At 45.2% G+C, this 14,820-nt stretch overlaps 1 protein-coding gene across 1 annotated transcript in view; it reads left to right on the forward strand.

Moving 5' to 3' along the window:
- Positions 1 to 14,820, forward strand: part of CD244 (CD244 molecule) — a 30,048-nt gene that overhangs the window by 14,003 nt on the left and 1,225 nt on the right. The window contains exons 2-8 of the mRNA XM_019932459.3: positions 4,932 to 5,270; positions 5,360 to 5,635; positions 7,083 to 7,190; positions 7,634 to 7,701; positions 9,860 to 9,913; positions 12,185 to 12,250; positions 13,668 to 13,724. Of these exons, the coding sequence (XP_019788018.2) occupies positions 4,932 to 5,270; positions 5,360 to 5,635; positions 7,083 to 7,190; positions 7,634 to 7,701; positions 9,860 to 9,913; positions 12,185 to 12,250; positions 13,668 to 13,724 (968 nt within the window). The remainder of the gene's footprint in view (positions 1 to 4,931; positions 5,271 to 5,359; positions 5,636 to 7,082; positions 7,191 to 7,633; positions 7,702 to 9,859; positions 9,914 to 12,184; positions 12,251 to 13,667; positions 13,725 to 14,820) is intronic.

Raw genomic sequence — 14,820 nt, forward strand, 5'->3', positions numbered from 1 at the left:
GTGAGAGTGGGCATCCTTGCCCTGTTCCAGATTTTAACAGGAAGGATTTCAGCTTTTCACCATTGAGTATTATATTTGTTGTGGGTTTGTCATAAATGGCTTTAATTATGTTGAGATATGTTCCCTCTATACCCACTTTCGTAAGAGCTTTTTTAAAAATCATGAATGGATGTTGAATTTTGTCAAATGCTTTTCCTGTGTCTGTTGAGATAATCATGTGGTTTGTCTTTCTTTTATGAATGTGGTGTTGTATCACATTGATTGATCTATGTATGTTGAACCATCCTTGTGACCCTGGAATGAAATCAGCTTGACCATGGTGTATGATCCCTTTTATGTAATGTTGGACTCAGTTTGTTAATATTTTGTTAAGGATTTTTGCATCTATGTTCATTAAAGATATTCGCCTGTAATTTTCTTTTTTTGTGGTGTCTTTGTCTGGTTTCAGTGTCAGGATGATGATGGCTTCATAGAAGCCATGAATTTGGGAGTATTCCCTCCTCTTAAATTTGTTTTGAATAGTTTGAGAAGGATAGGTATAAGTTCTTGGTATGTTTGGTAGAATTCCTCAGTGAAGCTGTTCAGTCCTGGATTTTTGTTTGCAGAGAGTTTTGTTTTGTTTCATTTTTAAATTACAGATTCTATTTCACTTCTAGTGATCAGTCTATTTAAATGATCTGTTTCTTCTTGACTCAGTTTTGGCAGGCTGTATGTTTCTACAAACTTGTTCATTTCTTCCAGGTTGTCCAGTTTGTTTGCATATAACTATTAGTATTCTCATAATCTTTTTGTATTTTTGTGGTATCTATGGTTAAAATTTCCCTCTTTCTTTTCTTATTTTGTTTATTTGGGTCCTCTCTCTTTTCTTCTTGGTGACCTTGGCTAGAGGTTTGTTGATTTTGTTTACCTTTCCAAAAAATTAGCTCTTGGACTTATTGATCTTTTCTATTGTTTTTTTTTTAATCTCGATTTTATTTATTTCCTCTCTGATTTTCATTATTTTCTTCCTTATATTGACTTTGGGTTTTGTTTGTTCTTCTATAATTCTTTTAGGTGGTAGTTTAGGTTGTTTGTTTAAGATTTTTCTTGTTTTTTGATACAGGCCTGTATTGCTATGAACTTCTCTCTTAGAACTGCTTCTGTTGCATCTCATAGATTTTGTAAGGTTGTGCTTTCATTTTTGTTTGTCTACAGGTATTTTCTGATTTCTTCTTTGATTTCACTTTTGATCCAATGGTTTTTTAAGAGCATGTTGTTTAGTCTCCATATGTTTGTTCTTTTCCCGTTTTTCTTTCTGTGGTTGATTTCTAGTTTCATATTGTTGTGGTCAGAAAAGGTCTCAGTTGAGTTCATTTTTCAGTTATTTTACATTTTATTCCTACAATTTTCATTTGGTTCTCAAAAAATTCATTTTTTCAGGTAACTATTGCTGCATAATGAAGCACCTCCAAACTTAGTAGTTTAAAACAACAACCACTTATTTAGTCAATGATTCTGCTAGTTGGCAATTTGGGCGGGGCTTAGCTGGGTCATTATTTTCATTTCAGCTTGCACCATTTTTGCATATAGGGTCAGCTGCCAGATTGACTGGGGACGGCTGATCTAAGAAGGCCTCAGCTTGCTGCATGTGATCTCTCATCCTCCAGGAGGCTATCTGAGTCTTGTTTATATGTCAGCTAGACAACATGCCAAGAGAATATGTAGAGGCACATTCCAAGAGGCATGTGCAAGGCCTCTTCAGATCTAGGCTTAGAACTGGCACAACATCATTTTTACTGCATTCTGTTCAGAAAGCCAGCCCAGTTACAAGAGATGGGAAAGTGAACTCTATCTCTTGATGATGGAAGGAGCTGCAAAGTCACATTTCAGGGAGCATAGCCATTTTGCTTTCTATCACACTAGTTCTCTGCTGTAATTCTCAAACATATTTTATTTCCTTGAACATGTTAAACAAAATTACTTTAAAGTTTATGGCTGATAACACTATTATCTAGATGTCCCTTGGATTTATTTCTATTTTTTCTTTTGGTTTTTGGACATGTTTCCTCTTCTTATGCCTGTTTATTTTTTTATTTCATTTTGGACACTGTTGTATGAAAAATTTTAGAAATAGTTTAATGCGCTGGTTTTTGTTATTTTCCTCCAGGAATAATTTGTATTTGCCTCTAGTCAGATTAGAAATACTAGAGATATTAGATAATGTTAATCCAATTCAGGGTTGAAATTATTCAAAACTGGGCTTCAATCTCTGTGAGAGCTGGCCTATTTCTTTTCTTTTCTTTTTTATTAACTTTTTGGCTGCGTTGGGTCTTTGTTGTAGTACATGGGCTTTCTCTAATTAAGGAGAGCTGGGGGCTACTCTTCATTGGGGTGCATGGGCTTCTCATTGTGGTGGCTTCTCTCGTTGTAGAGCATGGGCTCTAGGTGTGCAGGCTTCAGTAGTTGTGGCACACAGGCTCACTAGTTGTGGCTTGCGGGCTCTAGAGTGCAGGCTCAGTAGTTATGGCACATAGGCTTAGTTGCTCCATGACATGTGGGATCTTCATGGACCAGGGATCGAACCGGTGTCCCCTGCATCGGCAGGCAGATTCTTTTTTATTTTTTAATTAATTAATTAATTAATTTTTGGCTGTGTTGGGTCTTTGTTGCTGTGCGTGGGCTTTCTCTAGTTGCGGTGAGCAGGGGCTACTCTTTGTTGCGGTGTGCGGGCTTCTCATTGCGATGGCTTCTCTTGTTGTGGAGCATGGGCTCTAGGGTGAGCAGGCTTTAGTAGTTGTGGCACATAGACTCAGTAGTTGTGGCACGTGGGCTCTAGAGCGCAGGCTCAGTAGCTGTGGTGCACAGGCTTAGTTGCTCTGCAGCATGTGGGATCTTCCAGGACGAGGCTTGAACCTGTGTCCCCTGCATTGGCAGGCAGATTCTTAACCACTGTGCCACCAGGGAAGTCCTTGGCCTATTTCTTGTTCACCCTTACTCTTAGTGTGTAGACCTTTATGGTACAAACCCCAAATCTGCTGGATTTTAGGTATACCCACTTCCTCTCAAGAGGTTCCTGAACTCCATGTTCTCTTAGTTCCTTGAGCTTATTGTAAGCTCTGCTTAGCTTCTCAGCATTTCAGATGCTTTTTATGGACTCAGAAGATGCCTCCAAGGAGCAGCAGTCAAAAATTCTGGTTTCACCTCTCTGAGTTTCCTTCTTCCAGATCTTGGCCCTATAACTTTATGCTGCTTTATTAGCTCTCTGATGCCATTAACAACATACTTTTCTACTTTGCCCATTTTTTCTAGTTATTCTCAGTGGGAGCATTGGTTAGCATGTCTTAATCTGGTCTTCCATGATCCGAATTAGAATTCTTTAGATGATTATGTATCTCAACCTTAAATGTATGCTGTGGCATGAAAGCATGTTCTATTTCCAGATCACAAATTCTCTGGAGTCAGGAACCATATCTTACACATGAAGAGGCCCTGCCTTTTCAGGGCCCTCATTACAGTGGGGACTCAGTCAGGACTCAATAATTGGTGATGACAGTTCATGTCCTTTTTGTAGGTTTAGTAATTATTTTTCTGTTCACCTTTGTTCTCAACATCTTTAGGCAGTGCTAGGACCTCAAGAGACAAAGTCACAGAGATGTATATCACAGTCTCTGCTTTTGGCTTGGTAATAAGCAGAGCCAGTCCAAATCATGGGACTATGAGTAGGAACCTCATGTGTTTTACTCTTAGGAGTGTCAAATCAGAGGAACATATTATATTAACCAGATAGTAATTACGAGTCCTTTAGTTATTTACTTAGTCTCCTGAGAAAATGCTGACATGAAGGTATGGTTAGGAGTGAGTGTATTTATAATGCACATGGACATCTAAAGATCTCTCTCCATCGCTCTCTTCTCAATGTCCTCCATTTTAACAGATCTGTTTGTATAACTATCTCCTTCTTCTATTCTCTCCTCCAAATTCTCCCTGACCCTTTTCAACCTGCCCAGACAGACCTTTACATTTCTAGCATCCACGGGGCCATGCCACATAGCTTCCTTGCCAAAAATGGCTACAGGGATTTCCACTTGTTTTCATTGATTGCACTGGAGTACTCTAGGGTAGGCAATGACAAGCAGCTCTATGTCACATTCTCACGGTCATTAGCCCCCATAATGGTCCTTAGAGAGGGATGTGCTAGGATATGCCTTGGTAATGTAGTTTTATTTTTCTCTATTTGTTTTCTATGGAGCAATCCTGTGGATACTTCCTAGTAACTAAAAAATTGGCAAACACTCATGAATAAAGACCACAATCTTATGTGCAAAGTGCTACAAGAAAGGATTATGAATCTAGTTCTATGAGGACGGAGGATGGAGGAGGGAGCCATTAGTTCAGCTTGGAGGGTTAGTCTTATTAGGTCTGGCCATTAAGACTTTCCAGCAGTCACTGATGGCCACTGTTGGTTGCCTCAGCACTGCGGGGAAGGAGTGACATCATATATGATATTTATAACATCGTGGTTAAGAATTCGTCCTCTAAAGCCAAATTGACTGGATTTTAAGCTCATCTTTCTCACGTGTAACTTGGGCCAATTACTTTTAGTTCTTTCTAACTCAGTTTCCTAACCTGTAAAATGGGGATAAGACTCTTTTAGGGTCATTGTAAAGTGAAATAGTAAAAATATGTAAAGTGTTTAAAATCTATCTGTCCCATAATAAGAACTCAGGAGATTTTAGCTATTATTACTGGTGTGTGGGCCCTTCAGGCACAGAGCATGGAGGGAGGGGAGGCAGATAAGGGAGATACACTTTCAGGTTCTCTTAGACTTTGGGCTCCTCATATGCATTTCCATCCTCTTGGTTTAAGGGAGGTCACATCCAACAACCCACAATGCTCAGGCTTGAAATTTTCTTTCCACCTCCAGCCTGGGTTCTCTTTCCTATAATCCCTAGGTTCTGCTGATCATGTGGTTGGAATCTCGGGAGAGTCTGTCTGGTTACGGTCCCCCAGCATACAGATAAGGACATACTCTGTTATATGGAAGATGAAGCCATACTCAAATTCAAGCTGTTATTTCATATACTCTTGGAAGAATGTTTCCAGCCAGAGCGATGTAGGGAAGAGTTTGATTTGGACTTCAAATCATTTCAACAATAGACTGAGCTTTATAAGAGAAAACTTAACTCTTCTCATCATGGCAGCTCAGCAGCAGGACAGTGGCCTCTACCTCCTGGAGGTCACTGAAGACACTGGGAAGGTTTGGAGACATCAGTTCCAGGTTTCTGTATTTGGTGAGTCCTCAGGACAGCTCATACTGCACCTCTGACTCCTGCAGGGCTTGTATTTCCAGCACCTTTCTGATCAACATCTCTGCTTCCAGATCGTGTTGAGAAGCCCCAGCTGGTGGAGAGGTGGAAGGTCCTGGACAGGGGGATGTGCCAAGTGACTCTGTCCTGCTCAGTCTCCAGAGGCAGTGATGTGAGCTATGCTTGGTATAAAGGGACTGAGCTGATTCAGACACCCAGGAACCTCACCAAACTGGAGGAGCAGATTGATGTCAGTGGTTTGCACACATACACCTGCAATGTCAGCAACCCTGTCAGCTGGGCAAACCACACCCTCCAACTCACACAGGGCTGTCTGAATGCCTACTCGAGTAAGTGGAGCTCTTTGCGCTGTAACAGGGGCTGAAGGTGTGGGACCCCACAGCCAGGCTCATGTGCAAAGGAGGCTTGGCTCTGAGATCCCTTGGCTGCCTCCCCCAGGGCTTTGCAGTCCTTCCCCAGGGAGGTCCTGGCCTCTAGGCACACAGTTTCCATAAAGTCAGGGCTGTCTTTGTCTGGGAAGAATTTTATCCCAATAAAGAATCTCCTTCTGGGAGATGTGCATTTCTCCTTCATGTAGGGAATGCTTACTTGTTTGGTGAGTCGCAGCCCTGCCATGATTCTGATCATCACTTCCTTTCTCTGAGAGACTGATGGAGATCTACTTTCTCCTCCTGAGTGATAACTCCCCCAAACCATATAGCTCCCCAAGAGGTAACTATGCTGTATACAGTACTCTGAGTCATAGGGTCATCAGGATGATCTTGGGGGTAGCTAGAAGAGTTCTTGGGTTGTTTTTGCTTATGCACATCCTAAGAGTTACCCCGAGTTAAGTGTACACAACTATTGATTAGGTAAACAAAGAATGACTGTGCCATCAGCATGGGCATGATGGGAAAAAACAACCCACAGTTCCCATACTTAAGGAACTTATAATCAAATGGGGCAACACACTAAGCATTCATGGGCAAAAAAGAAACAAGCAAGCTGAAGTAATGTGGAGTGACAAGGACACTGGAGTTTGGTTCATGCCAGCCATGGCTTCATCATTCACTAGCTCTGTGAACAGAGGCTGATGCATTACCTCTCTGAGCCTCAATTTTTCTTTTGGGTAAAATGGGGATGATAATAATAAGTACCTCACAGGATTGTTGTTAAGGTTAAATGAGATAATGTTTGTAAAGAGCCTAGTCAGCTGGCATCTGGAACTTTAATTCATTTCCCTTCTCCCCATGTTGGCTGGGTTATATAAGAGGCTACACGTGTGACACAAATGTTAACGTTTGAATGAAGAGCAGTGAAAGCAAGAATAGCAGAAGGTGAAATGGAAGACTTGCCTGGCACATAGTAGGTGTGCAACAAATGTTTGTTGAGTTCAAAACAAAAGAGTGAATGGATTAACATTTGCTGTGCCAGATGTTTTACATATATTAGACTGCGTAATTAACCCCCATGTGTAGATAACATTATCTCCTTTCTGTAAGTGACAAAACAGAGGCTCAGAGAGTTTAATTAAGGAAGTTGCCCCAGGGCACAGAGGTTATAGATTTAGAATCGAGCCTGGCCTCTGAGATACTAATACCCAGACTCTTAGCATCACTCAGGGGAGGTCACCCAATTGAGAAGAGAGATGACTTTGATGGTGAATTCACAGGGTGCGAGGAGACCAGCCATTTGAGAGAGGAGTGTGGGTTTTGAGGCAGTCCCTGCAGCAGACAGGTGGGAAGGGAGAACAGAGAGGGCTTAGCACTCAGGCCTGGTGCCTTCCATATCCCTCAGATTTCATCTTTCTGTCCACTTTGGTGAGCATCATGATTCTCCTAACGGCATTGTTCCTGGGTGCCCTCACCTGCTACTATGTGCGGAGGTGGAAGAGGAAGCAGTCACGTAAGTGGGGGGTTCCTAGGAGGTGTGTTGCCTGATTTGTCATCCCCAGTGGCATGTGCCTGGGAGCACAGTACCTGCTTTTCCTTGGGGGCATTGAGGTATGTGTGTGTGTGCTTGGGGGAGGGGAAGCAGTGGCTGCTGGGCCCTCTCTCCCAGGCCACGCCTTCTGGGGTGGCTGCTGGATGTTTACAGTCTGATCCCCAATGTGCAGATTTACCTGCACTCTGTCTGGCCTGACGGAATAGGTATGTCAGGGCAGGTTGCTGCCACTGTGCATTTCCGGTATCCTAGGAAGAGCACTAATCTGCCTCCTTTCTAGAACTTTTCTCAAGGTCTTGGTCATCTGGGATGGAGGGAGGATTTCCAGAAGCAGAAGCCTGGACAGGACGCCCTCTGGAGGTCTCTGCAGCTCTTTTCTTTGCTTCTTTGCTTTCCTCTCACAGAGACCAGACCAGAGGAATTTCTGACGATCTACGAAGATGTCAACAACGTGCAAACCAGGAGAAATCAAGTACGGCACCCTAGGGGCTGCGGTTTCTCTCAACTAGTCTGGGAGATGCTCTTGGGAGAATGACCATCCAGAGCAGGGGGTCCAAGAGGACCAGACAATTGTCCTCAGTCCTCCCCATCTGTCTTTTCTCCGACAGCCTCCTAGCTCTGGCCGTGGAGGAAAAGAGGAAAACGAGGGGGCCTGGGTGCAGAAAAAATGAAGGAGGCAGAAGGGGCATCTAGGTGCAGCATCGCACCTGTTGGGAAGGGATGGCCCCCTGGTGTCCTCATTTCTGTCCTGTCTTACCAGCCAGGCTCAGCCCCATGAAGAGTCCAACCTTCTTGTATTTTGCGTCTGACCACAAATTCTCGTGTCCCTGCAAGTCCGAGTTTACTTTTGCGGGTCCCTTGATCGTTGCCCAGGCTGAGAAGGAGGCCAGCCTGAGCAGCCAAAGCACAGCGGTTTCACAGATGCCTCAGTGGTCTGTGCTCACAATGCTTTGGGAGGAAGAGGCCCGGGTCTGGCTGAGGTGCTAGAGAGAGTAACCAGGTTAGCACAAAGGTTAGTTCCTCTGCGAACCTCTCTGGCCAGTCAGTCTCTGCAGGTAGTGGCCAGCTCTGCCTGTCATCCAGGGGTGTCGAAGAGGAGGAAACTGCAGGGGGGCTGCAGGGACCCTCCTGCTGTTCTGCCCCTGAGCAGGGCAGGATGTGTGACAGGCCTCGGGGAAAGGCAGTGCCCAGCTGAGATGCCAGGTGGGAAGGGTGATGGGCGTGGGGAGGAAGGGCCCTCTTCCCACCCCTATTCCTGGTGCTTCACCTGCGGGGGCGAGGCAGGAATTCACAGCAGTGGGACTCTTGCTTGTCACAGGTGTGAGGCCCTGTGAGACCTCATAGAACAGAGAAGCAGCTTCCCAAAGGTCTGGGCTCAGTGGGAATTAGGAATCAGTGTGGCTTCCCTGGCCTGTTTCCTTGCCCCACCCATGGAATATTTTGGGACATGAAAAACAAAAGGAGACTGTGTTTCTCCCATCATTACTGGATGCTGGTACAAATTCCTGAGAGCAAGTGCATCTTTCTACAGCCACGGATGCCCAATTGCTCAGTAAAAATAACCTTTCTTCCCCAACAAAATGAAGGTGACTTCAGATTAAGTAAAATGGAGGAGAAGACAAAGGAAAATAACTACTCAGAGTTAAAGAGACCTCTTGGGGATTCAGGTCTGTTACTCTGCATCTGGCTCAGGGCTTCCTCCCTCCGTGGCCGCATCTCTCTATGGCCTGTCCCTACTGTCCCCAAGGTTCTGCTTGAAGGCCTAAATCTCAAGCTTCACGTGCTCTCGCTTTGGGCCCCAGCTCTGACCTTTCTGGAGACACTTCACTCAGGTCTGGGCAGAAGAGAAAAGCACAAACTCCTGTTTCTTGCCAGATGCCAGCGACTCCAGCCTCCACGGACGGTTCATGTTTCTCTGCTCCTCTTAGCGTCTTCCTGCTTCTGGGGAGTTCAGCTTCTTCCTTGTCTAATGGACTCTAATGGTCTCCATGGGCTCTCCCCTAGAGCCCCGCCTGGCAGTCTGTGTTCGGGGTCGAGCAGCATGAAATGCCTCCAACTCCAGTCTCCCGTGGGACAGGACTGAAGAGGGAACCCGAAAGGTCATGTGCTCCCTGCCTTTGGCCTCGCTCCAGGGCTCCACCCAGCACCACCAGCACTGCTCAGAGGCTGGCTTGAGGCCAAAGGCAAGCTGGCCACCAAAGCTGGATCTAGAGAGGGGGCTTTAGAACATTTAGAGTGCCTGAATTTGTGTCCTTATAGGTACGACTCAGATTAGAGCCCTACCCAAAGCTCTGCCCATTATCAGTAGTTATGTTGCAAATTTAGTCAGAAAGTCAGCAAAGGCAAGTTTCTAAGTTACTCAAGTAAAGCAAGTGACAGGAGACCCTTTGGGCAGGGTCACTCGATGCAATTCTTTCACACTTGGGAGGTTCCTCACTTCTGACACTAACTGCTGCACGGTGAGTCGCTCCTACTGTCTCTCCCTATCCTGAGATGCTCAAAGAACACCTCCCTCCCAGGTTCCCGGGAGCGCCTCTTCTTATGCTGTTTCTCCCCCACTCGATCCAAATTCAGACGGACACAGCTGTCTGCTCACGTTACCATATGTCCTTTTACTATCTCTTGTGCAGGAGCAGAATTCCCCTGGAGAAGGGATAAGCATCTACTCCATGATCCAGTCCCAGGTACCACTCTGGTTTCTCGAATCCATTCTGTACCTGTCCATGGGGTTTCCTAATGCCCCCTAGGCACTCACAACCTTGAATGGCAGAGTAAGACCTTGGTGCTCCTGGAGTCCGGAAGACAGCTTGGCCTCAGCTGCATTAAGTTGTTTGTAAAGATGAGTGTGATTCTGGAATGTCTCGACAGCGGAATAGAGCTGGAAAGTCTGATGCAGACATTCTTTTCTCTTCCATGCCTGGTAGCAAGTGTGGTCCAGATAAAGTCAGTGGGAGGAGGAAACTTGTCAGGGGACTCAACTTCTGTTTTCCCTCCCTGTTGCTTCCAATACTTGGGGGCCTTGCACTTGTTATTCCTGCCCTTGATTATACCTGTTTTCAGGAGAGAATGCATCTGTGTTGTTCTCTTTTATCTAATTATGACTTAACAATAGCATTTATTAAGCACTTAACATGTCTATTTTCTTATTGAATGTCACAAAACAACCTCATGAAGTAGGTCTAATAAAAACCCCATTTCGGGGACTTCCCTGGTGGCGTAGTGGTTACGAGTCCGCCTGCCAATGCAGGGGACACGGATTCGAGCCCTGGTCCAGGAAGATCCCACATGCCGCGGAGCAACTAAGCCCGTGCGCCACAACTACTGAGCCTGCGCTCTAGAGCCCATGAGCCACAACTACTGAGCCTGCATGCCACAACTACTGAAGCCAGTGTGCCTAGAACCCATGCTCCACAACAAGAGAAGCCACTGCAATGAGAAGCCTGCGCACCGCAACAAAGAGTAGCCCCCGCTCGCCACAACTAGAGAAAGGCCGTGCGCAGCAACAAAGACCCAACAAAGCCAAAAATAAATAAATTAAAAAAAACCCCATTTCGTGGGTGAGGAAACAAACTCAGAGGTTAACTAACGTGCTCAAGGCCACATAGCTGTGTTGCGGCAAAGTTGAGCCAAAGTGTTTCCGAGTCTTCACTCCACCTCTACCTACTTCATCTCTAACATTCTGGGATTGTGGAAATTCACCCGTAAACTGGAGAAGGGGCCTGTACTGTAATATTGACTGCTAAAATGACTGTACTGATAACCCAGATGCGGAGGCATCTCTCGCAAAGGAAACACTGCCCCCTGGTGGTCAGTAATGATAATTTCTGATACAAATGACATTATTTTACCTATTTATTTTTTAAAGAATTAAGACTTGAAGCAGCAACCTCTTCAGCTTGGTGGCTAGGCTGCAGGGCAAAGAAAACTCTTGGGGAATGGTGATAAGCTTCAGAGGGAGATCAAGAAAAGAGGGAAGAGGAGAAGGGAAGGCAATGGAGGGGAGAGGAAGAGAGGAGAGAAATGGAAGAGAGGGAGGAAAGGAGGAAGGAAGGTGCCCGACCCCTCAGAGCCACTCTGGAATTCCCAAGTTGGGTGTTGCCTACTTCCACTCCCCTTAAGATAACGTGATTCACTGATAATGGGCCAAAGTCAAAGAGAGATGTAAGGGCCATTGATATCTGGCAGTTTTCTGGCTTTAGTCACATTGAATTCCAACAAGAGGAATTTAAATAAATGCAAGGAAGAAATCCTCTTAGACTGAGATGATGGTGAGAATGAGATTTCTCCTCTGGAGCATCTTAAAAAGAGGATGGTTACCTGCCTTGGAGGACACCTGGCTCAGGTCCAGAGGGGGAAGGCATGATGTCAAAGGGAGGCACTGAGGTGTTGAGGAAAGAACCTTGGAGAGTCGGGCTATTTACCCTTTTGGAGTCTCATCTGTAGAATGGGGCAAATTATGATTATTCCTATTTTGTAGGAGTGTTATAAGGGTTAGGGGAGAATGCATATACAGAATAAGCACTCAAAAAGTAGCAGCTGTCTTTTTTTTTTGTTTGTTTGTCTTGCCATACGCGGGCCTCTCACTCTTGTGGCCTCTCCCGTTGCGGAGCACAAGTTCCGGACACACAGGCTCAGCGGCCATGGCTCACGGGCACAGCTGCTCCGCGGCATGTGGGATCTTCCCGGACCGGGGACCGAACCCGTGTCCCCTGCATTGGCAGGCAGACTCTCAACCACTGCGCCACCAGGGAAGCCCACAGCTAGCTGTAATAACAGAGCAGGACTACCTTTCAGGTTGTCTGACCTCCCAACTAGTCCAGGATTCTTTTCACTAACACTTAAACCTGCTGTCTGGGCAAGGTTGAAGGGGAGGAATGGAAGAGATAGATGCTTGCCTCCCCAGGGTTGTGTTGGATCTCTGCTTCTGAAATGGTTTTATTTCTTTTTTTCTGTAGTCTTCTGCTTCCACATCACAAGATAACGCACATACATCGTATTCATTAGTACAGTCTTCCTGGAAGGTAAGTCTCCTCCGCAGGGTGCTCTTTATGCAGATACGTATTTTGCCTGTGCATATGCAGGCATGTGTTTGCAGAGGGTGTGTGTGTGTGTACTTTTGAGTGAGTTGTCTTCCACTGTGTGTATCTGAGTAGCTTGTGTTAAATGACTGTGTTTAAATGTTAATGGGTCAACTAGAAATGCCTTTCTGGTTCTGTCTGGAGAAAAAGAACAGCTCTGAGATTAGGAGAAGAGTGGATTCTATAGGAGTTTCTGTGGGAGGCAGAGGACCGTCAAAGACAGAAAGGAGGTGCTTTGTGCAGAAGGACCACAGAGTCCTCATTAGACCAACTGAGGCTATGGTGGGAGATAATGGAGTCATTTCCAAGGCAGGGGCATATAACCTGGAACTGGAGGAGTAGACTGGACCTAGAGAGAAACAGTGTTGACTTTCAGAGAATCAGACAAAGGTTCTGGCCAGTCACCTGCTGGTGGTGGTCTCCAGAACGAGGCAACCCATCACGGTCTCCTTGAATCCTTCTCCAAGCTGAGCTCACAGCTGTTACATGTGCCTGGGACCACAAAGTGGGACATCCTAGTGCCCATGGTCATATTTCCACCTTGGGGGGTGGGGGGTGGGTGGGAAGAATGTTAATTCCAAGGCTGGAGTCACAGTATGAAGCCAAAACCTTACCATGGTAGTATGGGAAGTTTGGGATCTGCCAAACTGTGGAAGTGTTGAGTTCATGTGTGTCAGGATCCTGTGTTTGTGTCAAATGGGGGAGAGGTTTGGGAAGATTTTTAGACTTTTCACTCACCCTCCTTCTAATAAGTCATTAAATCAACTTGGATTCTACCATGAGAGGTATTTATATTTAAAGTATACACTAGAGTTTATGGACATATAGATGGTCACGGGCACCATGATCTCATGCTTTTGTATTAGGTTGTGAAGGCTCTGTAGACTACTGAAAGTGCTTCTGAGTTCCTGCACTGTCTCCAGTGTTTCACCATGTTCAGGGTATGTGCTAGGATTGGTACTTATGTATGTGCCAGAATTGTTTACACGAAGGTGTGTATGTATGCTGTGTGTTGAAACGATACACAGTTTGAGGCAGTATTTGTATTAGGTTTGTCTGAAGGGGGTGTGTGTGTGTGCTGGGAATGTGTGTATGTGTGGATTTTAGGGGTCTGTGGGTGTGGGATACTAAACTCTTTCGGTTCAGAAATGTCATATCATAGGCAAGTATGTACTGTGCCTTCTTTGGAAACCATAAACACCATTGTTTACTCCCGGGGTAGGAAATTCTATTCACTTCTGGCTGGGGATACTTCAGGGACTTTCTGGGCCCTGAGTCTCCTTTGGGACCTCTCACATCAGTTAGGAGTGGTACATTTCTTAACTTGAAGTTAAGCACTCTTTACCCTCTGAATTTCCAGTCTGGATCCAAGAAGACGAACCGCAACACTTCCGTCAATAAAACTATCTATGAAGAGGTAAGGAGCTCCTCTGAATGGGTTTAGTGCTCATAGCATAGCCTTGAACTCATACACGTGTGAAAAGTCATCCACAGAGTCTCAGGGTTGTAGGGACTTTAGGGATCTTCTAATCCAAATCTTCATTTTAGAGATGAAGAAACTGAAGCTCAAAGAGAGTGATGGTCTAACCCAAGATCATATCATATTTTGGAGTTTGACCCCTGTTGGGGAGATAGAGTTTTAAATTAGGGCTATCCCCAGGCTAGTTTCCCAGCTGTGTGCCACACACCGGACATCTCTCCTTTCTACGGGTATGTGTGTGTTGGGGAATGGGGAGCAGAGAAGGGAGGATAAATGAATTTAAATGATTTTCCCATTAGTAAGTAATTGAGAATCATTCCAGGATATAGGTGATCTTCAGCTGCTGCTGGGATGGACACTGCACGAAAGAGACCAACGAGCCCGGTGGCCGAAATGATTCCCATCAGGCCATTTAGGGAATGGAAAGTAGGGACTCAATGTTTATTGGAGGTTTATTGCATATATATATATATATATATATATATATATATATATATATATATGCCTGCCAGTGTCTTCATGTGAACTATCTTATTTAATCCTCACAGAATACTATGAGGTAGTATAATTATACTTCCTATTTATACCCAGAGAATTTAAAGCATGGAGAGCACCCCACCCATCAGCCTCATTTAACACCTGAGCTTCCACCTGTGGCCTGATAAAGATGTTGCCCCTGGTCACAAGGGAGAAGGTAGAGGGGGGCCTGCTGGAATTTCTGGCACTTGAGCTGCGGCCCTACAGTAAAGCCAGCTGGACAGGCCAGGGCTGTAAAGGACACCATGTGGGCCAAGGCAATCTAGGTGGGTCACGAAGAGGGGTGGTGTGCTTAAAAAGCACTAGAAATGGAGCCAGAAGAACTGGATACAAGCCCCTCCTTTACTTCTTACTAGTAGTTGACCCTGAATTTTTTGCCGTACCCATGTGAGCTTCCTTTTCTTACGAATTATGAATCGGGATAATAATTCATGGCCCACAGGGTTGTTATAAGGATCTCTTGGTGGGAGGGTCTGAAGTTCTCCTTTTCTTCTGC

The sequence above is a fragment of the Tursiops truncatus genome, chromosome 1, assembly GCF_011762595.2.
Source record: "Tursiops truncatus isolate mTurTru1 chromosome 1, mTurTru1.mat.Y, whole genome shotgun sequence".
Classification (NCBI taxonomy): domain Eukaryota; kingdom Metazoa; phylum Chordata; class Mammalia; order Artiodactyla; family Delphinidae; genus Tursiops; species Tursiops truncatus.